The sequence below is a fragment of the Danio aesculapii genome, chromosome 17, assembly GCF_903798145.1.
Source record: "Danio aesculapii chromosome 17, fDanAes4.1, whole genome shotgun sequence".
In the NCBI taxonomy this organism is placed as follows: domain Eukaryota; kingdom Metazoa; phylum Chordata; class Actinopteri; order Cypriniformes; family Danionidae; genus Danio; species Danio aesculapii.
In genome coordinates, this window is record NC_079451.1 from 27,030,169 (window position 1) to 27,055,834 (window position 25,666).

General features: G+C 37.2%; 1 protein-coding gene and 1 pseudogene across 1 annotated transcript in view; both read right to left on the bottom strand.

The window, feature by feature from the left end:
• LOC130244742 (potassium voltage-gated channel subfamily H member 1-like) overlaps positions 1 to 3,404 on the bottom strand; it is a 40,914-nt pseudogene extending 37,510 nt beyond the window's left edge.
• A 105-nt stretch (positions 3,405 to 3,509) lies between these two features.
• LOC130244908 (potassium voltage-gated channel subfamily H member 1-like) overlaps positions 3,510 to 25,666 on the bottom strand; it is an 82,026-nt gene continuing 59,869 nt past the window's right edge. Inside the window, 6 exon segments of the mRNA XM_056477483.1 lie at positions 3,510 to 3,548; positions 3,550 to 4,137; positions 4,139 to 4,263; positions 4,266 to 4,350; positions 15,387 to 15,394; positions 23,610 to 23,810. Coding sequence (XP_056333458.1) covers positions 3,510 to 3,548; positions 3,550 to 4,137; positions 4,139 to 4,263; positions 4,266 to 4,350; positions 15,387 to 15,394; positions 23,610 to 23,810 — 1,046 coding nt within the window.

The window sequence follows — 25,666 nt, forward strand, 5'->3', positions numbered from 1 at the left end:
AAACTAACTCTAACTGAAAATATAGCAAAAACGTCTTTCGTTTTCGTCTTTGTAAATGTATTTGATACATGTTGTAAGGCTTATAGGAGTAAATTTGCTCCACGCTGCCAGTTAAATGACAGGTGTTTGACCCGTACGACGTCTCAGAGTTAGTAATCCTGATGCCTGGCCTGATCAAGCTGTTCCTCCAGTCATCCTCGCAATTGTACCCGCGACAAAAACAACGAGTGGACACTACAGCAGCACGGCGACATTAAATACGACCCGAGAAGACATTTAAAAGTATTCATTTAACACATTTGTGCCCAATGATGGGTTTTATTTCTGTTTTTGTGATCGCGAATCGTTCTTTTAAACCAGATCTTCTAAATAAACCGGTTGAACTAATTCGCCAAATCGAACTGAATCATTTGAAACGGTTCGCGTCTCCAGTAACGTTAAGCACATCCATAAACAACTTACAGATGGTGAATCAAACACAATCAGTACATGACCGCCTGCTGTGACTGAACTAAACTTGAACGACTGCAGTACTTTTAAACCGAGGGCTTAAATGAGAGGATTTAAGGGGAAACGTATGTTTATTTCATAACCGAAAGTCGTAATGGCAAAATAAGCGAATCATGCTACAGTTGGGTTGCAAAACGTAATTGTAAGTAACTTTTCAGGTCATATTAATGTTTTAACTGACTGAAAGTATGATTGCTGACAACATATTTTTGATATGTTGAGTTCAAACATGGGAAGATTGTCACAAAAGATCCGGTTCGCCTTAAAGATCCGAACTCCACATAACCACTGTGTATAACCTCATAAGCAGCCTTGCACACATATTTTACTTACGGCTTTCTTGTGGGCTGTTGTATTTGAATTTGAGTATGGGTAGATGGTAGTGTTCTTTTGTCAAAATAAAATTTTAGCTTATCTTTGGTTGAGTTTTTATTATATAACAACTAACAAAAATCTTAACATAAAGTAAAAAAAACTAAACTAAAATTAATTTAAAAAATAGTGAATCTATCACTAAAAACTAATTAAAACTAACTGAATTTGACAACAAAAAGTCAAAATGAAATAAAAACTAAAACAAATGAAAAATACAAAACAATTTTAACCTTGGCTGGGACCCATTAACTTTTATGGAAGTAAATGGGTGTCAGCTACCAGAAATCCAGCTACAATTTTTTTTGAAAACATCTTCATTTAAAAAGAAGAAAGAAACTCGTAGGTTTTAAACAAGTAAAGTTTGAGTAAATGACAGAATTTTGGGTGAACTAGCCCTTTAGTGAGAGACAGGCATTGTCAATCAGTTGTAGATGATTTTGTTAAACACACCTGTCTTTATTTTTTAACAGAATCACATTTAATATTACAACTTGTGCAAAAAGCCAAGCAAAAATAGCTTCAAACATCTGTATGTTTAACAAAGGACATTTTTACCAAAATTGCACTAATGTGACCACACCTTAACTGTTATGATGAACTGTGATTTTGTGACCAAAAAACCGTGTGTATTGATTACATCCATCATTTCATTTAGAAAAACACAGCTACAATGCACTACAGGTCTGAATAATAACAATAATAGTGTGCCAACAGTAATATGTGTGCTTTCTGGAAGACCCAATCATTAATAAAGAATCAACATTCGTCTTTTCAATTCACTAGTTCTTTCATTTGTTATTTTATAAAACTGCAGCCCAACAAGTCACTAATGACCTTGTCTGACTATGCTTCATGTAGACCAGAGGAGATGAAGATCCTTTCACATGACTTGCTTCAACATCTACCAATGATTAAACATCATGCTACAGCATTTGCCTCTGATGCAAAGATCACACACTGTAACACAATGCTTAAAATAACAAAGGAATATCAATATAAGGTTTAAGGGCAGAGGCAATGGGCAATTTTTTGAGTATATAGACCATTTTGAAGGATGTAAACAACAACAATGGTCCCAACGTATTTCCTGTTGTACATGTTTAATTTCTATAGCTTTTCAGAATCCACCAAGAGCCACATATTGATAAGTAATGTTATGACAGCTGTTTTAACATTAAGTTATGATTGAATTGCCTTTTGTTACAGTTTAAAATAGTTTGAAAACAAGCAGGAAATGTTCATGGGCCAATGACATGACCACATTGAAATGTCTATTAATAGAAAAAATATATTATTAGATGTGTTGTAATAATTGTAGTAATGAAAGGTCTGTCTTTGCCCTTTTTTGTTCACTCACTCTTATACTGGACCAGACTAAAAATATTATAGGGATGAACCAATGTAAATTTTCTGATGGATAATGATAAAAGCCATAAAAACTATGACTAATAACTGATAATGATAAAAATTAAATGCTTTATGTATACAAAATAAATCATAAAACAACAGCATATTTAAATACTAAATGTGAAGTTAGGCCTCACAACATAACGGACACTGAAAAAAAATCATTCAGAAATTTGCTACAGATTGCAATTAACAGTCTTGTTGAATATGTGTTTTTAACGATCAAGTGAGCATTAAACGACAGCCAATGTTACCTAAACATAAGATAAATATACTGTACAATATTAAATGTTGGCTGATATGTGTCGAAAAAACTAAACCGTAATATTATCCCACAACGATATGGTACTAATATTCCTAAGCATCTGTTAAACCACTGTTGTCAGATATAATTTTTTATTTTGTTGAGAGATGCATTGACGCAAGTCATGGAAAGGGTCTTAACAGCTGTTACACTATAAAACCCCTACAGAGCTCATTAGTTTCTCCTGTAATGTGTACAACTCTTGGGATAGTAGTTGACTTTGTCATTGTACAAACACATTTGTCTACTAAGTGATCACCGAAGCTGTCTAGTGGTTTCCGTGGTTCCTGGATACTCTTGTGCTTTCTTCAATCTTTTCGTCTAGCAGCTCAAATGCACACCGCCGTATATCTGCGCAAGACGCGTAGCTATGATTCCTGAAAAAGGCTAATATTCGGCGGTGAGTTAACCAGCAGGATGGGAGTGCAGAAAAAGATCTCTGCACCAGAAAAAGTGCAGAGCATAAACAGCGGGTGTGTGTGATAGAGCGAAAGAGAGAGGGGAAGACTTGCTACATGAGTTGGATCTTGAAGGGTCCGCACTTGCATTTGGGGACGGTGCATTGCCATGACAACCATCAGTCAGAGTGGGCCCTGCGGCAAGAGCTCTCACTGTCTGTCAGCCTCGCAGGACTAAAACAGGGAGCAGTTCCACACAAAGAGTCTCCGTGTGACAACCAACACACCATCACTTTGGTATTGCAGATGCTCTGCCTTGGGATAAGACATCCTCTCCTCCTTTCCAGTGTCTTATTCCATCCTTTCCCTCACTCTTTCTCACTCTCACTCACACAGACAGAGTCTGTCATGCTTTTTGCTGGCACAGATGTCAGAAGTGGTTCCATTTCTTCTCTTCTCAGAGGAAGTCTCAATAGTTTCCCTTTTCAAGAATAAATATTCTTACCTCATTTTCTTCAAGGGAACATGTCCTCCTTGTCCGTGTCTGGCGCTGTGTGGCCGTGAGATCTGGAAGAGCGACATGGGTGAGGTTGGAGACTTTCTGTTTCTTAACAACCTCAGCACCTCAGCGACCTGCGCCTCCAGCGCTACCATTCGGTTCCCAAGCACAGACAGTTCCTCTTTGAGTTCAGTACGGAGCTCCAGGAGCGAGGCATGCAGTGTGTGTTCGGGAATGGTGGGAATGGGCGGGATTGGGGGAGATTTTCCATCAAGCTGAACTGGACTGCGGTCTACAGGGGTGCGGATGCCACCCTCATCCAGCCGTAGGTCACTTTTGGTGATGCCGCTATCACAGGGTGTCTTCTTGAGTCCGCTGGGCTCTGAAATCTTTGCGGAGCTACTCCGCTCAGGCAGAGTCTCCATGGATTCTGCTTTCGGAACATTTCCCCAGCTCTCAGGCTTTGCCACGCTCTCCCTGAACCTTGCCCATCCTCGTGCGCGTGGTTCAGACATGCGGGGGGCATTTGGGGCAGGGGCACTAAGCTTCGCCTGGTCGAATGGACCTAGGGTGCGGTTTTTGATGAAGTGGGATGGGATGGGTGTAGCTGGACTCTCTGTTACAGTAACGATGCTTGTGGTGGCTAATCACATCTTGGCTGATGACTTCATGGTGGATTTGACCCTTCTCAAGATCAGAGTCTTCAGAATTGGGCCGTACAGCAGCAAGGCGGGCCTCCTTCTGCTGACGGAAACGCTGGAAGAGACGCGAACGGGATTGATCTGGGGGAGATTCAGAGGGGCCTCGTTCTTACTCCTCAGCCTCTCCTCTTCCTCACGCTTCACATCACTGATCTTCTGAACACAGCTGAAAGACACATAGAGTTCATTTAAACAGGGACAAGCAGTTGGTTGACCATTAAACATGCACTCAGATATTTTTGCTACGGATAATTTAATATGGTAAAACAGTACATTTCTGCATTCAGAAGAGGCTTTTATTTAAAGTCCACTTATATTAAGTTCAGTGTCAACATTTTTAAGCTCTTGGCGTTTACTGCCCATATCAAATCTATGTTTCTTGGTGTTGCTAACAAACTGCTCTAACTGTTTATTTAATGGAAAATCAGATATACTTAAAATTAAACTATATTATAATGTAAGAAAATAAGGTCATTGTGTTTATTTTTTTAATCAAACCCACTGCTATTTTTGTCTCACTATCCTTCAGCTTAGTACCTGAATTATCAGGGGTTGCCACAGGGGTAGGAACCACCAATTATTCTGTCATATATTTTATGCGGTGGTTGCCCTTCCAGCCTCAACCTAACACTGGGAAACACCCAAACGCTCTCTCATTCATAATACACACTCATACCAACTACGGCCAATTTTGTTTATACCACAATGCATACCTACTGTATACCACACTTGTCTTTGGACTGTTGGGGAAACCGGAGCACCCAGAGAAAAACCCTCACAAACATGGGAGAACATGCAAACTTCACAGAGAAATTACTTTCTGCGAGGTGACAGTGCCAACCACCTAGGGCTGTGCAATTAAGGGTAAATATCTAACTTTTGTTTTACTTATTTTTTTTTAACAGATATTGCGATTTCAATTTGATTTGCTATTTAATTTTGCAGTTGAGCTTTCAGCTCAAATATTCTATATCGTAGCTTATTACTGCTAAATGCAGTGAGTGTTAGTTAAAAAAGGAACTGAAAAGATATTAAATTACTCCGACTTTTAATTCAAATTTGTTTTTAAATATTCAGAATAAGAGAACAAATTTTTCTCTAGAGCAAACAGTAGTGAGTTAGTTATCTTCTGGTGCTTCATGATGTTTTTCATATGGTGTAAAAGCTGCAAAACAACTCTGAAATTGTAGTTTGCTGTTGCTAGCTACTAGATTGAGGGTCACTAGCAATACTTTCAGTTGATTTTTAGCAAGACGCTCCTCATATAGCTGCCTCTGGTGCTTTTTATGTGCTGGTTGTTGTATTTTCACCCTGTTGTGGGAACAATTTGTTTTGTGTCTGTGGCTGAAACCAAACATATTCCCATATTACAGACATGATGTTTTTCTTGATTTAAATATCGTATATTAATGCTTCCGAAGGGGCAGATGCCATCATCCCACTTGTCCGCACTTTCCCGTTTGTTTGCTTTATAGTGGGCATTCAGCATAGTTTGGTTGCCCAATTCTGATTGGGCAGAACGAAAGTGTGCTCACTCAATTGGCTAGACTATCACACACAGATGGCAGTCAAGCAATTTCTCTGGGTGGGGGAAATTATATAAGCTAATCGCAACGTTTCATATCGTGATTTGCAATTTGATTTCGATTAATCGTACAGTCGAAGTCATTTTAAAACAAACAAATAAATAAATAAACCAAATAAATAAATACAGACATTTTTACATACAGACTTTGTGTCAAGCAATTACATCATATGGATAGACATTTTAAAATTCAGATTTTGTAATGGTCCTTTATACCTAAATTCTAAAAAGCAATACGAATTGTGCTCTGTCACTTCACACACACTGAAAATAAAAGATTCAAAGATGACTCCTTGAATTTCCTTTGAATTTTAACTAAATTTATGTAAGTGTAAACAATTTATTTGGGCTGAATTTAAACAAACAAATTAAGTTGAACATTGCTAAATTTAATTTGTTTGTTTAAATTCAGTGGGTGTCACTGTGGTGGCAGTGGGTAACACGATTTGTCTTATAGCTAGAAGGATTTTCTGCATTTCTGTGGCATTTCCGTGTGGAGTTTGCATGTTCTCCCCATGTTCGCGAGGGTTTCCTCTGGGTGCTCCGGTTTCCCCCACAGTCCAAAGACATGTGGTATAGGTCAGTTGAATAAGCTAAATTGGTCGTAGTGTTTCCCAGTGTTGGGTTGCGGCTGGAAAGGCATTCCCTGCGTAAAACCTATGCTGGATAAGTTTGGCGGTTCATTCCACTGTGGCGACCCCAGATTAATACAGCCCTTTATACCATAAATTCTAATAAGCAATATGAATTGGTTGTCTGTCACTTCACACAGAGCAGATAACCTCCTCCAGTTGTGAACTTTTAATGGCTTCTATTCAAAACCTGGCTTTGCAATATTATGCAATGCATGTATATAATTCAGCAATATAATTACAGCCACTTCAAGTTTCTCTTTTATAGTAAGATTACACTTACTGTCCTGGAGATTCTGTGTTCAGTGTCGTGAATTTTGCAGATGTTCTGCCATTCTAACTTATTTATTGAAGCTCATGTATAGTTCAGATTGAAGGCTTTTATTGAGGCAGATTCTAAGTCAAGCCTCTGCTGACTGATGTCTGTTAGTAGGTCTGGAGAGAGAATATTTAGGCTGTACCTGGTCAGAGTATATTCAAGGTGTGTATTTCCCTGCACAGAATGATATACAGCATATACTGCCATTTAGTTTTGACCCAGTCCTGGACAGTTGATAAGTTTAACAACTGTTATTATTGAAAAAGCTTATCAAAAGAAGATTTTCTGTGTTTGTGTGTGTATTCAGGTGTGTGTGTGTGTGTGTGTGTGTGTGTGTGGTGTGTGTGTTGTGTGTGTGTGTGTGTGGTGTGTGTGTGTGTGTGTTGTGTGTGGTGTGTGTGTGTGTGTGTGTACTCTCTCTGCATACGGAGACAGTTTGTTCCTGTCACTATTGCAAGTTGGATGTTGTATTTGTATGACTCCATCTTCAATAGTGTTAATATTCATATTGATGTCCTGAATATTCATTAGGAGGGACAGGGTGCCCGAGCATCTGTACCACCAAATCTGTCTGTGAAATTAGTGGGAGCAGAACACACAAACATGCTCTCCTCTCTATTTGAGTAGGGTAGTGCAGTGGACGCTTGCTTGATTTGTGCAGTAACAATTAGCTGTTTCTTTGAGTTTTGATTGGCTGTGCATTTATTGTTGTTTGCATTTGTATTCGTCTGGTATTTTTCAGCTGATAAAGGTTGAAAGCTGTAATCTCATATACACTGTGAAGGTTTTTGTAAAGGCTGTGTAAATGTTGTGAGGAACAGGCCGTCAGAAGGTGTTTGTGAAAAGTTCAGATGTAGCTTTGGGGGGTTGAAAGTCATTCCTTTTCTCAGACAGGGGACAGATTCTTGCTTTCAAAACACATTCACACGCGCACACGCGCACACACACACACACACACGCACACACACACACCACACACTCACTTGGTTATTTGATGAAATAACACCTCGTATGTGGTATCAAAATCTGTCTAAAGTGATTAAATCAAAAGTGGACAGGTGAGACACATGGCTATTTGCAATGTGTATTTTGTGACTTCCACACCTTTACAATCTCCCAGATATTTGATATAAATATGTGTAGGTTTGACTTTATATTTCCTAATGTTGATTTTATATCTCACAATGACAAAAAGTTTTGTCTGTGTGACCGTTTATATACAACAGAAGTCATAGCTCTATTATTTTAGCTTTCATTCCATTGACTTTGAGCCTTACAATGTCATTTCCAAAAAAAGTACATTGTATATCTTCTGATTTTGACGATCTGCTGCAGTTCAAATCGAGCATGGGCGCAATGCCTTGATGATGCCAGAGGTCAGAGGAGAATGGCCAGACTGATTCAACTGATAGAAAGGCAACATTAACACAAATTTCCACCGAGGTGTGATGAAGAGCATTTCTGAACGCAATACGTCCAACCTTGAGGCTGATGGTTCTACTGCAGCAGAAGACCACACCGGGTGCCACTCCTGTCAGCTAAGAACAGAAAACTGAGGCTACAATTTGCACAGGCTCACCAAAATTGATAATAGAAGATTGGAAAAACATTGCTTGGTCTAATGAGTCTCAATTTCTTGCTGCGATATTTGGATGGTAGGGTCAGAATTTTGGCCTCAACAACATGAAAGCATGAATCCATCCTGCATCATTGGCTCAGGCTGCTGATGGTGGTGTAATGGTGGTGGGGGAATATTTTCTGGCACAATTTAGACCCATTAGTTACCAACTGAGCATTGTGACACACGACAGCCTACCTGACTATTGTTGCTGACCATGTCAATCACTTTATGACACAGTGTTCCCAACTTCTGATGGCTACGTTCCAGCAGGATAACGTGCCATGTCATAAAGCACGAATCATCTCAGACTGGTTTCTTGAACATGACAATGAGTTCACTGTTCTCAAATGGCCTCCACAGTTATCAGATCTCAATCCAATAGAGCACCTTTAGGGTGTGGTGGAAGAGAAGATTCACATCATGGATGTGCAGCCAACAAATCTGCAGCAACTGTGTGATGCTATCATGTCAATATGGACTGAAATCTCTGAGGAATATTTCTAGCAGAGAACATTTGATTGGTCAGTAGATTTGAGGAGAACCTTAAGCATGAGGTGTCATTAAAAAAGTTGATTTACTTTGCTGGAAGTGACAAACCTAAAGCTTTATGTTTATGTGAATGTTTATATCTTCTAATTTTGTCACTGTTTTGAGAAGAGTAGCTTCTTGATAACCTTAAAATTAGATATTGGTGCTAAAAACTTTAACACAATTAAATGAAATCTATTTTAGTTGATATCTGTAATAGAAACATGCTTCAATATTATTCTAACCTGCCCTCATATAACCTTTTTTCTTTCAACAGGCTAAAATAACAGCACAGCTCTACGCTCTGTATGTTGGCAGAAAAAATTTTAGTTGTCAATTTCCAAAAGAGTTCAGTCAAATGTTAAAATGACAAATTCCAGCATCCCAAAAACAATTGGAGAGTGTTCCCCTTTATTAGATAAATCTAGCTGCAAGCAATTGCAGAAAGAATTGACTATGGTAAAAAATGCACACAATCAGAAAAATCCCATTCTTCCCAATTGTGAAGTTAGACACCACATAATGATTCTTAAGCGGTGTGTATTAGTGGGAGAAACAGAGCGTATTATGCATTTCCCCATGATGTCTCGCACAAAATTGGTTCATTTGGGCTTTAATGTGCTCAGATTTGTCATATTGCCACTTTCCATCTGAATAGCAATTTTTCTTTGTAATTGAACTCTAAATAACTCATCGTGTTTGGCAGGCAGGTGGAGAAAAATATGACCGCTGCTTCCTTCGAGAAAGATCCAGGCTGAAGGAGAGACCTGAATCAAATCAGTCAGACAGATAGACAGCCGTGGTAGATTGTGCTTCTGAATGACGTCAAGGGTCTTTGCTTCTGTTAGCGTTACAGATATGATGGACAGTAATGACCACACCGCTGGCCTCCCATTCAGACTTTCTCATCCTCGGCACGGACACACACACATGCCCTGCCACTATCCGTAAATAAATCCACCCCTATAGCCGCCATCTATATTTCTGGGCACAAAAGAAACCCAAACTACATATGTTGACAGCTATAGCAAAAGACGTACAGATCATATATGTCACACTTGAAAGTGTGTATTTATCCAGGCACTGGGTTCCCACCTCTTTCATGGCACTCTCGCCCTCACAGCAAGAAGATCGCTGGTTTGAGACTCGACTGGGTGAAATTGCATTTCTGTGTCGAGTTTGCATGTTTCTCCCCGTGTTTGTGTGGTTTTCATCTGGGTGCTCCGGTTTCCCCCATAGTCCAAAGACATAGCGCTATAGGTGAATTGAATAAACTAAATTGGCCATATTGTATGTGTGTGAATGAGTGTTTCCCAGTACGGGTTGCAGCTGGAAGGGCATCTGCTGTGTAAAACAAATGCTAAATAAGTTGGCGGTTCATTCCGCTGTGGGTAACATCCCTGATAAATAAAGGACTAAGCTGAAGGAAAATGAATAAAATAAATTGTGTTGGGACAACATGAAGGAAATTGTGTGGAACCAAGCGTTTCTGTTATTTGGTTTATCTTTTATCATTTGTCTGGGTGGTTAATAACACGTTTTTCAGTTGTTTGACAAAACTCAGACTACACTGTAAAAAAGGGATTAGTTACTTAAAGCAGGTAAACCAGTTGCCTTAAAAGCAACAAGTTGACTTTACACAAATAAGTAAACCCATTGTAACTTGGAACTGTTGAGTTGACTTCATTTTTATAATTATTATTCACTTTTAAAAAATAAAAGTAAACTTATCACTTTTTCCCAATACACATTTATTATATTTGTTTTCTCTCCAGCATTTCTGTATCTAGCAAAATGACATACAGTAAAATAAATCTGCTCCAGTCTTCCAGACTCCAGTGTGTCTTCTAAATTCAATGCAACACTCAAAATATGTATTTATTTTTTGCTCGTTCAAGCTACTTATTTAAAATGAGCTGAAACAACACAATTTTTGAGATTTCATTGGGACAACTTAATTTTTTTTTACCTTCAATCCACATAAATTTGTTTAAAGTGTTAAGTTAACTTAATTTGTGTTGGGACAAAACATGAAGGAATTGTGTGGAACCCTGCAATTTTTTACAGTGAAGCTATAATTGTAGATTTTATAGACTTAATGAAGCCCACCAAATATGCAATATTGTAATAATTACAGTAATTAATCGAAACAGATGTGCTAAATAGTCTGACACTGTAAAAAGGGATTAGTTGACTTAAAAAAAAAGTGAGTACAATTTTGCATAATTATAAAAATTAAGTCAACTTAACACTTCCAAGTTACAGTGGGTTTTACTTACATTATTTTTTAAAGTCAACTTGTTGCTTTTGTGGGAATATAAATTTATATTCCAAATTAATGCAAAGTGTCAGTTTCACAGCATGGTTGTGTAACTTGTTTCTCTTTTCAGTCAACTGGTCAGGAGCGGTTTTCTGTCTCCAGAACATAATTTGCGGGTCATGCTTTCATGCTACAGAAACCCTTTTGTTGATTAACTTGGTCAGTAGCTGGGCTGGTTTCTACACCTATATGCCAATTTACCCTGCTGACTCCAAAACTGAATTTGCATGCTTTGTTAGCCATCTCCCCTCCTCCTAAGACAATATAGACAGGACATCTTTGTCTTAATTCAGACTTGCAGACTGCAGACCTCCAGTAGGCTCTGCAGACACATGGACTTCTCGAAGACGCTGTTTGACTGCAGATTAACCAACACGTCGCAATAAGGAATTCTGGTTGTTTCGAGTCTCCTAGACTGGTTCTTCTCTTCTATATTCACTCATTTATTTTTTTTACAACACTTTAAAGGGAATTTGTTTACTTGCTTTAAGTAACTAATCACTTTTTACAGTGTAATAACTCCAGGCTTTGAAGCCAGGCTACTTATTTAAAATAAGTTAAAACAACACAATTATTTTGTGTTTTTAGGGACAACTTAATTGTTTTATGTTAAATCCACTTAAATTTGTAAAAGCGTTAAAGTTGAGTTAACCGATTTGTGTTGTGACAACAAGACAAGCATTTTTTTTTACAGTGTAGCAAATAGTTAATTCATCATTTAAACATTAACTTTACATTGATAAACATTAGTAAGCTGTTTATAAATACAGATGCTGTATTCTTGACTATTTGCTAATGCTTAAGAAATGATTTCTATTATAAAGTGTTACCTATATTTTAATATTGCTGTACACAGATTTTAAATCAAATTCAAGTGAAGCTGTCAGCACTCAGGCTGACAGATAGCGAGGCCTGTCATTGTTTCTGCTGTTTTGTAAACCTTCGCCCTTGAAAGACATATGAGGCATAGAGAGGACAGACAAGCAAAGAGGGATTACATAACAAAAGCTCAAGCGTTTCACAAAGGTGCGCGTGTCTGCGTGTACGAGGAGGCTGGTGTTATTTGCGCTCACAGAGATTCCTAATGGTGTTTTGTTAGACTCCTTCCTGTTTCCACGCGTCCCTCGCACTCCTGCACACGCACAACCCACCTGCGTATTCAGCTTTTGCTTTTCTCCCCCTAAATATATCATCATCAAACAGGGAAACTCATTCTGCAGCTCTAAAAGAGTGTGTGATGCTGGAGGTGTTAGACTGGGGGATTGAACGCTATAAAAGAAGGGAAGGAGGGGACAGAGAGAGACAGCGGGTGAGAGGGAGCGCTCTCATCTCCAATCTTTCATAATTCAAACTAAAAGCCGACTGTGTGCACATCCAAGCAGAAAAACAATTCCCAGCACACTGTAATTCTCTGAAATAAAAGCATACGCACGCTTTCTCTGCCTCTGCTGCACACTGTCTTTGTGTACTTTTGCTATCACGTTTGCACACTATCTCTAGTAAAAGTTAAGAGAACACTTCAATTAACCAATTCCCACTGTTAACTACTGGCTAATTACCTGTCCTTTGATAAGATATTGGCTGTTTATTAGTACTTATAAAGTATGATCTTGTTCTACATCCTACAGTAATCCTACCCAATACCTAAAACCCACCTACTACTTATTAAGAAGCAAATTAGTAGTTTACTGAGCTTAGTTAATGGTTTGTTAATAGCGAGAATTGTACCTTAAAATGAAGTGTGACTACATTTTTTGGTTAGTGATTTATTTTTGAAAGAAATAATAATACTTTTGTTCAGCAAGAGTGCATTCAGATAATCAAAACTGATGTGTGTTATAAAACATTGTGTGTTGTATTCATGTAATTCATCAAATCTTGGGGAAGAATATTTATTTTCACAATATGAAACTGCACACAATTTTCAACTTTGATTTAAAGGGCACCTATTTACACCTTTTTCAAGATTTAGGATACGTCTTTTGTGTCTCCAGAATGTGTCTGTAGGGTTTCCGCTCAAAACACCATCAGATTACTTATTATAGCTTTCAGAATATTAGATTTTCTGCTCTGAACACAATGTAGCTTTTTTGTTGCCTGTGCCTTTAATGCTAGTTCTCCCCGCCCACCGTTCCCACGTGCCTGTCAGAGTGTGCCTCAGTCTTCACCTCGGCTGCGTCAGATAAACAGCACAGTGACAGATATGAAGGAAGCAGATCTCACGTAACGTTTGTGAGAAATACTACAGTAAGAACTTTATCAATGATTATTTGATGTATTTGTTGTGGGGTTAATTCAAGCCTTTCTGCAACAATGAGTCACACACAATGTTACAAAGTTCACACACAGCAGACACACACGTTGATACACGTTAATATCCACTGCTGTATGGATATCCGTTATGTTAATGTACAAATAACCTGATTTAACGTCCACAAACTGGGATTGAAGCGTCGTCTTTTTGTAATTGTACTGACATGCGGCTGTGGTGATAAAGTAAAGCTGAAGTAATCGCTGTAATTCATTACTAACATGTTTTGAAAATGTTTTAAACTTGTAAAACTCATTCTTGATCATATTTGATGATGATTGATGATCACAGAGAGCTGAACAGATCTTTTAATCAAAGTTGCTTTTTCGCACGTTCTGTCTTATTGATATGACTATACGTGTTACTATGGAGAAATATTAACAAGTGGCTGTCAATCAATTTGGTGGGCGGGAAACCACACTCCTACGTCACGTTGCAGTGGGCCTCAAAATGTGAGGGATTTGGATCCTATTTTTAACGTCAGGAAATTAAAAAAAAAGACACTTCTTGTCTTTATATCAGCCCAATATGACTGTGGACACACTATAAATACACACAGTTCTGTCCAAACTGCGTATAAAAGATGATTTTCATCATAGGTGCCCTTTAAAGGTTCAAGACTTTGTACTTTAGGAGATTTTAACAGATTTGTGTGGGTTGAGCACAGTTAAGACAGCGTTAGCACCTGTCAGCTTTGATTGTGAGAAAGCTGTATAATTTTGAGCTTTTGTCAACCAAATTCATTTTCCGGGTTTAAAATCATTGTTGGGGCGGGATCAAAATCGGTGATGTAGCGCTATCTGCCTGTCCAGAGATGACGTGACGGTTTCTCATTATTATTATTCATAGACTGAGTTTTCTTATGCTGTGAGAAGACCCTGCTTCTTAATTATTCATGTGCTTTGTGAATGCAGACAGACCCATATGGACAGAGTGCCATGCTGTGAGACCGTGGCCGCGCACAGCACGCAGTATTTAGCAGTTTCATGAAGGGTCGTATGTGTTTGTTGCATGTTTTTCCCCAAGATGCTGTAAGCAAGCATTTTTGTGGGGAGAGCTGTACAAGAATTAAAGAATGGCAGACTTTGTCTTTTATCAGTTGAGTTTGTTACCATTCAGACTCATCGCCTATCCATGCTGCTGTGTTTGTACATGTTTAAAATCCTCCAGATTACCGGCATGACCAATGGTTAGAATAGATAGAGAACGAGAGCTGCTGCACTGCTATCCACTGTGTCTGCATTCAGACTTGGATTGAGGAGGAGAGAAATCCACCTCATATGTATTGTTTATATAAACACGATTATAACGATTAACACGATTATCATTATTATATAATGATATGACCAATTGTGGTTATGTGTATATATTATATGAAATAACGAATAGCTTATCATATATGGAGCAGGGCATTAAAATACTGTTTATTTCTTTGCATTTTACCATTGTAAACTATAAAATCATGGGTCTCCTCACGTTTTGTGTCTGATTTATTTTTTATTTTTGTCTGATTTTGTGCCAACTGACAGTTGTTTATTGCCCCCCCCCCCCTTTTCCCCTGCTCTGCTGGCTATGCCCACTCCGCCCTCTGCTCGTGGCGCTCCACGTTAATCATGTAGCATTTTTTGAGGTAGACTTGAACTGAAAAGGGGGGTTTCATGACCCTTTAAGCACCAAACCAGCAAACTACAATGATTTCTGAAGGATCATATGACCCTGAAGACGGCAGTAATGACTCTGAAAATTCAGCATTGAATCACACAAATAAATTGCATATTAAAGTACAATAAACCAGCAAATGATTATTTCAAATTGTAATAATATTTCTAAATATTACTGTATCTCAACGAATGCCACCTTGATGTGCACAAGAGACTTTAAAAACTGCAAGTCATTGCAGCCCACGCTAAAATGTATAACACACTCGCGTTCTTGTCTCCCATCCCATAATTAATCGCTGCATAATTGTGCCAAAGTGTGAGTCAGAAGAATAAACCGGAATGTTCTGTACACATTGAAAACGGGTGACTTATGAGGCGCAGCTTTGAATAGATTAAAACTATTATTAACCTCACATGGATGTTTATTTTAATCAGCATGTTTGCGTACCTGTTTACTTGTGCTTGTGTTTCAGAAGATCTCTCCGTTTCAGATATTTATAGACTTATAGATTGTGTTTTTCAATTGAATTTGAAAGGCTAAATTATTTTACTTGAAAAAACAGAATCAAAAGACTGATGCTCGTTGATGAGACGGTTAGTCGATAAGCTGCAGATTTTTGTGCTTTAGTGAATTCACCATAGTGCTTTTACAGTGTGTGCCTCATGCTGATGTACTGGTTTTGTGTCACTGATCTCAGATCAGATTTACCACACTCATCACGATCTCACAGAATCTGATCCCTCAGCGGCGGCTGATTCACTCACACCTGCCAAACACACACACACACACACACACACACACACACACACACACACACACACACACACACACCACACACACATTTGCAGGGTCATGAAGGGACTATTGAGTAAATGACTAGTGTCAAAACCACTGACACGCATTATGACCTTTAGCACTCGTGACTTTTGACAGTCATCTCAAATGTTAAAGTCATTCAAAAGTTTAAATGTTAAGAATGTTTTAGATTTCTGCTGTTTTGAGGTAAGCATCTTACAGTGGACTCCATTCTCAACAATTTGTACACAGTAAAACCAAATAAGTTAAGGCAACTCAAACCGTTTTGAGTTAAAAAAAAAAAAACTAAACGTTTGAGTACTACTGAATAGAGTTAGTTGAGTGAACTTACTCCTATTTAAGTTCAAGCAATGAGGTACTTAATTAATTTATTACCTTCAACACTAAGGGCCCTATCATAACCCAGATACAATGTGGCGCAAGGCGCGATGCAATTGTTGTTTGCTAGTTTCAGCTTGGCGCAAGAGTCGTTTTGACGTTTTGCGCCACGGTGTTTAAATAGCAAATGCATTTGTGTTCATATGCGAGCCCACAGGCTTTCTGATCTAAAAAAGGAGGCGCATTGCTATTTTGAGAAACTATAATAGTCTGTTCTATAGACCAAAACAAAGCCGGTCTATTGTCCAGCGCAGAGCGCGTTAGTTGTGTGCCTCGCTTACACACTGCTGAAAGGGCACTTAGGTTACCCCTTTTTCCAGATTTAAGATAAGTCTTTTGTGTCCCCAGAATGTGTCTGTAAAGTTTCAGCTCAAAATAACCATCAGAGTATTTGTTATAGCTGTCTGAAGTGTCTGTATTATAGCCGGTAAAACCTGGTTGCTGTTTTTTTGTACTGTGCCTTTAAGGCTAGTCCTCCCCGCCCACCGTTCCTACATGCCCGTCAGCAACATGCCTCAATCGCCGCCTTCGGCTGCCTCAGGAAGCAGATCTCACGTTGCGTTTGTGAGAAATACAACAGTAAGAACTTTACCAATCAGTATTTGATGCATTTTTTGTGAGTTGCAACCATGGGGTCACACACAATGTCGTTACAAAGTTTCACGCGCACACACAGCGAGGACACATAAACACGTAGCACAGACACACCACATAGCGCAGACACCCACACACACACACCGAGAGAGAGACAGAGACAGCGCATGCGTTTAGCTTTTCACATTTTTTTGCACGCATATGTGACAGGATACAGGTTAATCCTCACTGCTGGATGGATATCTCTTATGTTAATGTACAAAATAAACCTGATTTAACATCCGCAAACCGGGATTAAAGCATCTTCCTTATAATTGTTCTGACACGCGGCTATAGTGATGAAGTGAATCTGAAGTAAATAGCTGTACTTCATTACACACATGCACTGTTTTAAAACATTTTAAACATGTAAAACTCATTCTTGATCACGTTTGATGATGATTGATGATCCTAGCGAACTGAACAGACCTTTATTCCCGGTTGCTTTGCGCACGTCTGGTCTTGTTGATATGATATATGCGTTACTACGGAGACATGTTGACGCGAGCCTGTCAATCAATATTGGTGGGCAGGGGGGACCGCACTCCTACGTCAAGTTGCGATCGATCTGAAAACCGCTCCAATTGGTCCACCGTTTTTTATGCTGTTAAATTTGAAAAAAAAAAGACTGGTTGTGTGTTATTTCACCCCAATATGACTGTCTATAAACTATATATACACACATTTCTGTCCAAACAGCTTTAAAAGTAGATTTTTCACCCATAGGTGCCCTTTAATACACACAAGATGTAGAGCAATACGCAAATATCTTTACATATGAAAAAGAATTAAAATATTAAGGATATATGTAGGATATAATAAGGATATATATAGGATATAAATCATTACAAAACATATTATTGTCTAGCCTACATTAAATATAAAAACCATACTTTCATGCCTTCTTCATCTCGGGAGGCTTATCACTTTATTCATGACAATTTGCTTTTGTATAATGTTATCATTATTAGCAGTATTATTTATTATATGCATATTTATATTTGTTTTATTAAAAAACAAGCTTAAATTTGCCCACCTGTCAGGTTTTAGACCATATGGGCACAGCATGTGTATTGTTCGTTATTATTGTTCATTTATTCGTTTGCTGAAAATTAGAAACTGAATTTAGAAATAGTTTTGAAACAAATCTTTGCGCTTAACAAACTAAATTAATTATTTATAGGCTAATTGATGTCTGTGCATACAAGGTTTCCCTATCCACAAGAGTGAAAGTGAAAGTTAATAATGAGGAGGCTCATCTCTCATTCTCGCGCTGTAGATGCTCTGTTTAACTGTTTTCTTGCTAGTGAAATGCTCTGTTTTTCCACTTACTTTACGTTATGTAAATAGCAAATGCGCTATGGCGCGACGCAACTGACTCTTAAAGGGAATGGGAGATGAGACTCTGATTGGTTTATTCTCAAAACACACCTATAACTCATTAAGAGAATAAGCTCAACCCTTTAGACCATGTGCCACGGCGCAAAGCAGATTTTTATTACGTCTTTATATTAGCAAAAGTGGCGCCCTGCACTTTGTGCATGGATCGTCAAAATACAGCCCTAAGTTCAAAACTCTTTTCAAATGAGTAATTAACTTTCAGTAAATTTTGAGTTTACTACTCATTTCATTTGATAAAGTTGACTGTTGGGTTTTACAGTGTACATCATTTTTGTATATTTTTATTTGAGAAAACTTACTTTAGTACAAATATCTTTCAGTGCAATTCGTAAATAGGTTTTTTGAATGGAGGCACTCTGTCATAAATCACAGCACAGAAATAAGCAATGATCAAACTTTGATCGGTATTTTACTTTTTATAACTTTTTAAATTATAAATCTATTTTTTATGTAATTATGTAAAATATTACTTATAAGTTAAGTGTTTTAAGTCATAAATGGCTGATATAAAATGTACCTTTAAATATTGAAAGTTACGACAGGCCAAAATTCAACAATTGGCAGTTAACAAGCAATTTTACTTTTGATACCTATAATAATTTTGATATCTACAGTGCTCAGCATATATGAGTTCACCCCTCACAAATCTATCTTTTAAATTCATATCTTTTTAATAGGAAGCTATACAATATTATATTTGTGCATATACATTAGATTAGTCAGTACTGAAGGCAAATCTGGAGCTTATTTAACACAATAACTTACGATAACGGTCCAAAAACGAGTACACCCAAATTTATATGTTGTAGAAAAACATTAAATACAAATCAAGAGAAGCAAAAAAATTCAAAAAATTCAGTTTAAATGTTGTAGGTTGAAGTTTATTATGCAATATTTTGCTTGAATCTAATTGTGTTATCTTTCCATTTCTAAATATGTTTGGTGACTCAAATATAATTTTAATAAATATATCTGTTTAATAAATCTGTTTTTTTTAAATGCACCAAAATACATCACCTATATTCACTGAGAAATAAATCAAAATATTCATTTTCAAAATGAGGCGTACTCAATTATGCTGAGTACTGTATAATAATAACTGTACTGTCCAAGTATTGTAAGTTATATATGACTGTGTGAAAATAACAAACGATGGTTCACTGATCAGCATATTTACTGTTGATACTTATAATACTACTTTTTAATATGATGAAATAAAATTTTACAATGAAAAAATTTTTTTTATAAAAAAACATGTATTGTCATATGAGTAATAAAGTAATAAATTTAATAATAAATGCAATAAATAACGATCTGCTGATCAGCATTTTTAAAATGTTACTTTCAAATAGAATGAAATTAAATATTATCTACAAAAGAATAATTTAATTAGAAAGCTAGAAAAACAAGAGGACTGGAAAAGAGCTATTAGTAAACTGAATTTTGTTTGTACTTTCAATCTAGTAAAGACTTTTGTTCGAGAATAGTAGTAGCTATTATTTAATTAAAGTGTATGCTTAAACATTATTTTTTCTGTGGTAATTAATATTTGAGTCATTTGTAATGTTTTTAAAGAATTAAATCAGGACAGAAATGTTCATGGTGTAACTGCATTATAGAAATGTTATTGATAGAGCTTCATTTGAGTTTTAATACTGTACATACATAGACTGTTCCTTTAGAGATTTGGAAAAAGTGACTCTTCTGAGCGTTTGGGACTTGGAATGAGGACTCATGCATACATTACAAGTCAGAAAACAGTCCCATAATCACAAATAGACTGCAATATGTACTGTGTGTATGCTCCTGCTGTTTAATATAGGGCAAAAAAAGCCTATCTGACCATTGCAAAAAGCCTATTGTTAATGTATGAAATTTGTCCATAAATATAACATATGTAGTCTTCCTATGACATATTTTTTCCCATGTGTAACAACCTTTTTTTTCTATCTGGGTCACAATCAAACGGTAAACATCATGACTAATTCATAGACACATGAGCTAATTAAAGTCTTCCGTTTGGCAATGACGCCAGAGAGGCGATGATATATGTATTCAATATATTGTTTAATAAAACAAACCATTCGAACACCAACAATACCATGGTATTGAGGTTAGAAACAAATGGAAAGCCCTTACAAACAAGTGTAGATTTGAAAAATTCAAGAGTGGCTTTTACCTGTGCTATTATAGTTTAAAGGATGCTTAACTGTATATAATTATGCAGCAGATGGATTATGTAAAGGTATTTGGTCCTCCGGCTGCAATATAAGAGTGTTTGCTGGGATATAGTTATATTTAACCCATATAGATAAATATATCTATATGGTGTTCCAATAAAGAAGCAGACTCTGGCTGAACTATTATTAGCCTCCGCCTCAGACCCAGTTCCACTGAGAAACAGGACTCAAGCAGGGCCCAAATCCAACATTTATTAGACACACGGAGGACTGTTTTATCACACTCGCAGCTGTCTTTATTATGAACTCTGAGGGAATTTATGGGTATGATAACTGCTACACTTCCAGATCTGGTTTATGGAGTGTTACATTTATTTTTAATGTGATTTGATGTGATAAAAAGAGATTTTTTTTTGGCCAAACAGTGAGGAAAAAGTGCATATGTCGCCTGGGAGGTTTCTAGATTGCAAGCATTCAATTTTCCTGAATGTATTATTTCATGTCACTATCCTTATATGTGTTTACAACAACAATTTAGAAAGAACCTGCATGTCTTTTAATGCCTTAGTTTACATTTCACTTATTTCTGGCCAATTAAACATGTCAGGTTAGTCTTGTTTGTGCTTCTTTGTTCTTTCTGCACGGTAAAGCAGCTCTATTGATTTCTTTCTCTTTACCTTAAGTAAGATAAACGGTGCACATTCTTTAGTTCATTTATACTGTATGAATTAACAGCTCTCAGACAGAGATATACACTACCTGACAAAAGTCTTGTCACATATCCCAAGTTTTAGGAACAGCAAATAATGACTTCTAGTTGATCATTTGGTATCAAAAGTGGCTTTTATTAAAGGCTAAGTCCTCAAGATGATGCTTATTTAACCAAAATAAAATAGGATCATGCCTTGATTTTGAATTATTTAATTAGGACAGTAAGGTTTGACTTTGCTTAGACAAAAGTCTTGTCACTTAACAGAAATAATGTACAGTATAGAATATAAAGTCATGGTGCAGTGGAAAAAGAATTAATATTGTGTCTGCATACCATGAGCTTGGGGGACTGCATCCATACATCTCTGCAGTGACTCAAATAACTTATTAATAAAGTCATCTGGAACGGCAAAGAAAGCATTCTTGCAGGACTCCCAGAGTTCATCAAGATTCTTTGGATTCATCTTCAATGCCTCCTCCATCTTAACCCAGCCATCCTCAATAAAGTTCACATCTGGTGACTGGGCTGGCCAATCCTGGAGCACCTTGACCTTCTTTGCTTTCAGGAACTTTGATGTGGAGGCTGAAGTATGAGAAGGAGCACCAAACTTGACTGATTTCTTTAAGAATCTTACGTCTATGTGCGTTCCAATAGCTCTTCTGCAGTATCTGTCATGATTGGGATGCAGTTCAACAGATGATTCATTGAAATAAATCTGCATTCTGCCACTTTTCCAAATGATCAACTAGAACTAGTCGAGTTATTATTTGTTGCTCTCACAACTGGGATTGACGACAGGACTTTTGTCAGGTAGTGTATTGGTTATCACCCTATTTCCTCTATTCTTTGCATTGCAACATATACACACACACACACACACACACACACACACACACACACACACACACACACACACACACACACACCCCTTTTCTTAGAAGACTGCATTAGCGTAACTGGAACAGAAGGCTTATTTTGTGCCTTTTTGCTACTTAATGGACCGTTTCCACTGAGTGTTTGGTTTGCTACAGCACAGTGCAGTACACATTTATTTAGTTTCCAATGTCAATGGTACCAAAATAGTGAACTGAACCATTTTGGCACCATTTTCTTAGTGAACCTACAACAAAACAGTACGGTACCAAAAGGGTGAAGCTATACTTGCTGACGAATGCTATTGGTTTACAGTCACCAGCGTGTGCAAAAAGACAAGGGAACGACAACACAGGAAGTTTTTAAATACACAGCCAAAACACATCCTTTCACGCTCACACACATAGTGAGCAGCATGGTTGTGGCTTACTTGCTTTTCCCAGGCATGAGCACTTGGATTATATGGATTATACACATTTCTCTAATAACAATATAATAATTACTTGGCAGTGGAAACTCAAGCCTGATCAGGTTACCTGTACTGCTCAGTGGAAATGAGGCATGTCAAGTCAAATTGAGCTTTATTGTTATTCCAGTTGAATGAAATGTGTCTCGCCACAGTCCTACATACATAAACAATCATAATATGAACACAACACTGGATGTAAGAGCTATTTTAAACCTACATACTGTATAACAAACATACTGGAGCAGTAATCTAACCATACTAACTCCTATCTCTACATATATTATAAATAAGATATGCATCTCCATATAGACCATCGGGGCCAGATCAACTAAAGCCTAAAGTATAATGTATGATTTCTGTAACCATGCATACAGTATATTCACAGCTCACAATTCATGTGTCCAGTTAGTCCAGATGTGACCTATATTACTTTCCTCCTTTAGTGGAACGTTAAGGATGATATTTTGTAAGATTTTGACAATGAAACTATTCCTCTGTGAGTCAGTTACCATTGATTTCCACTGGATGAACAAAAAAATACAATGTCAGTAAGAACCAAAACAACATTCTTGAAAATTTCCTCTTTTGTGTCTCCCCAGAATGTCCAATAATGCCAATTCCATAATGCCATCTTTTACTATGTCCGAGGTACAAGCAGATAATCACTCACATTCTGTGGTACAGTAGTATTCATTTGGAATTGTTAATTAAAATAATGAAATAAAAATGATGACAAAATAAATATATTTATTAAAAACAGAAAGTGTTTGTCACTATATGTAGTTTGCGAGTGTATTTATAAAGAGCTGTATTCATATTATCCCATGAGTTGAATCTCCTTCCAGCTGTGCTCATGCTGTGTGGAGCAGGTTTGAATGCTGTAGCCTATTCATGTGGGGCCTTAACAGTTCTGCTTACACATGCGGTCTGAGGTAAATCAGCAGAAAGTGAATGAGAATAGCAGACAGCATTTACTCACCCGTTTGCGCAGGTTGTACGTAAGCAGGAGGTTTCTGGAGAAGTGGTTTGAGAAGGCGGTGTAGAACTCCAGGACTTTCTGAAGCGCGTCCCGCTTGATGACGTGCAGGTCACAGTATGTTAGTGCTCTCACGTTAGCACACGCCTGAGCTAGTGTTACTTCTTTCCAGAACACATCACCAAACACATCACCTTTACCTGTGGAGACACACAGAAGCTTTTTTACATGCAATGGCAGGCATGATTGGTACATTTATGGAGGATCCTGACTGGAAAATTGAAATCGCGCGATTATTCAAAGTGATACATTGGATGGATCTCATTATTTAATGCGAGTGATTCAAATTTGAAGCATTTTTGCTGAATAAATGCATAACAAATTTAAAGAAACACTCCACCTTTTTTAAAGAAGTCTAATTTTACAAGTCTCTTAGAATTAAACAGTTTATCTGAACAATTTTGAACTCTTCAGCCGATTTCTTGTTCTAGTGGAGTTACTTTTAGCTTAGCTTAGCATAATGCATTGTATTCTGTATACATTGTATCCAAAAAAGAGTTTTAATAATTTCCCAATTTAAAGCTTGAGTCTTCTGTAGTTACACTGTGTAATAAAATCATCCTAAAATCTAAAATGTTTATTTTCTAGGGCAATGTTGCTTGGAACTACTCTCATTCTGGTGTAATAGTCAAGAAACTCTTCTGCTGGACAATGGCTGCACAAGTGATATTACACAGTGCATGAGAATGGGCTGTTTTCAAAGGCTTTTTAAAAAAAATAAGGTGGTGTGTTTCTTTAGTAATCTAAAAAAACTTTTAAATATACGCTGTCTTTAAAAATAAAACACATATTTGAAGTCTAGACAACTACATTCTCACCTAAAAAGTGATTATGCAGTCCAGCTGTAATGTTGTGAAGTAATGTTACTAAAAATTCAACTTTGCTCTTCCATTATGCTATATTACGTATAAATTATAACATGTCTTTTTAAAACCAGTAAGGCAGTGTTGGGGAAGGCAAGACATTTTCTAAAACTAAAATTAGAAAATTATATCATTACTCCCAATTTCAAAATTTTAAGTTGTCGAAGAATAATCTCTGCTAATAATTGTTCATTTAAGTAATTAATTTCTTTCTAACATATAAATAAACTGGATATGATGTTTTGTCTTTCCTCCTATCTTGTGTCAGATTACAGTAGACGTATCATGTGCACTGATTTCATCGATGTGAAATTATACTAGTGTAAAACTCCACCAGTAACACACGTCAGATCAGAAACAAATTGAGCATCGTTAAACTCTTATTCACAAACATATTGTAGCAAGACAGCATTCTTCCACACAAACATGGGATTTTGTTATTGGTCAATGCACTTAGGATATAGCACTGCACATCATAAGGTGAAGTGATGATGGGACATTTCTTCAATCCTCCACTTAAATTAACAAGTGCTCAAAAGTCTTGTCTATCCATCTCTGAATGCTCATTTTTAAGATAAGCTGGGGTTACAGAGCCAAAATGTCCACTCAGATGAATTATTTACACTTCTTCTGTGTCTTAGTAAATGTTCTAGAATACAGATTCCTTCCTACAGGCAGAGAGGAGGAGAGATTTATTTCTCTAGAGATCTAGTGTCACATTTGGCTACAAGACATGAAGAATGAGTCGTGGTTGCCATCTTTGATGCATCTTGATAAAAGTTTTGAGAACTGATATTAAAAAGAAATATTTCTTTAGCAGAAAATAAGCATACTAGAATGATTTTTGACAGATCATATGACAATGAAAATTCAGCTGTGAAAGTTACATTTTAAAAATACATAATTAAATACAATGATTTTCATTTTTGCCTCATACTGTTTACCAGGGTTATTCAATTGGTGGCCTGCGGGCTGAACCCCCCCCCCGCAATGATTAGCCGATTTCACTATTAACCACGCTTTAATTCATGATGGTTAATTAATCAGAAAGGCTTCTCAACGCAGCGTTTCTGTTACACGGAACAAAACTGCTACAACTAAACAAAGTTATGCCAATACACGCACACATTGGA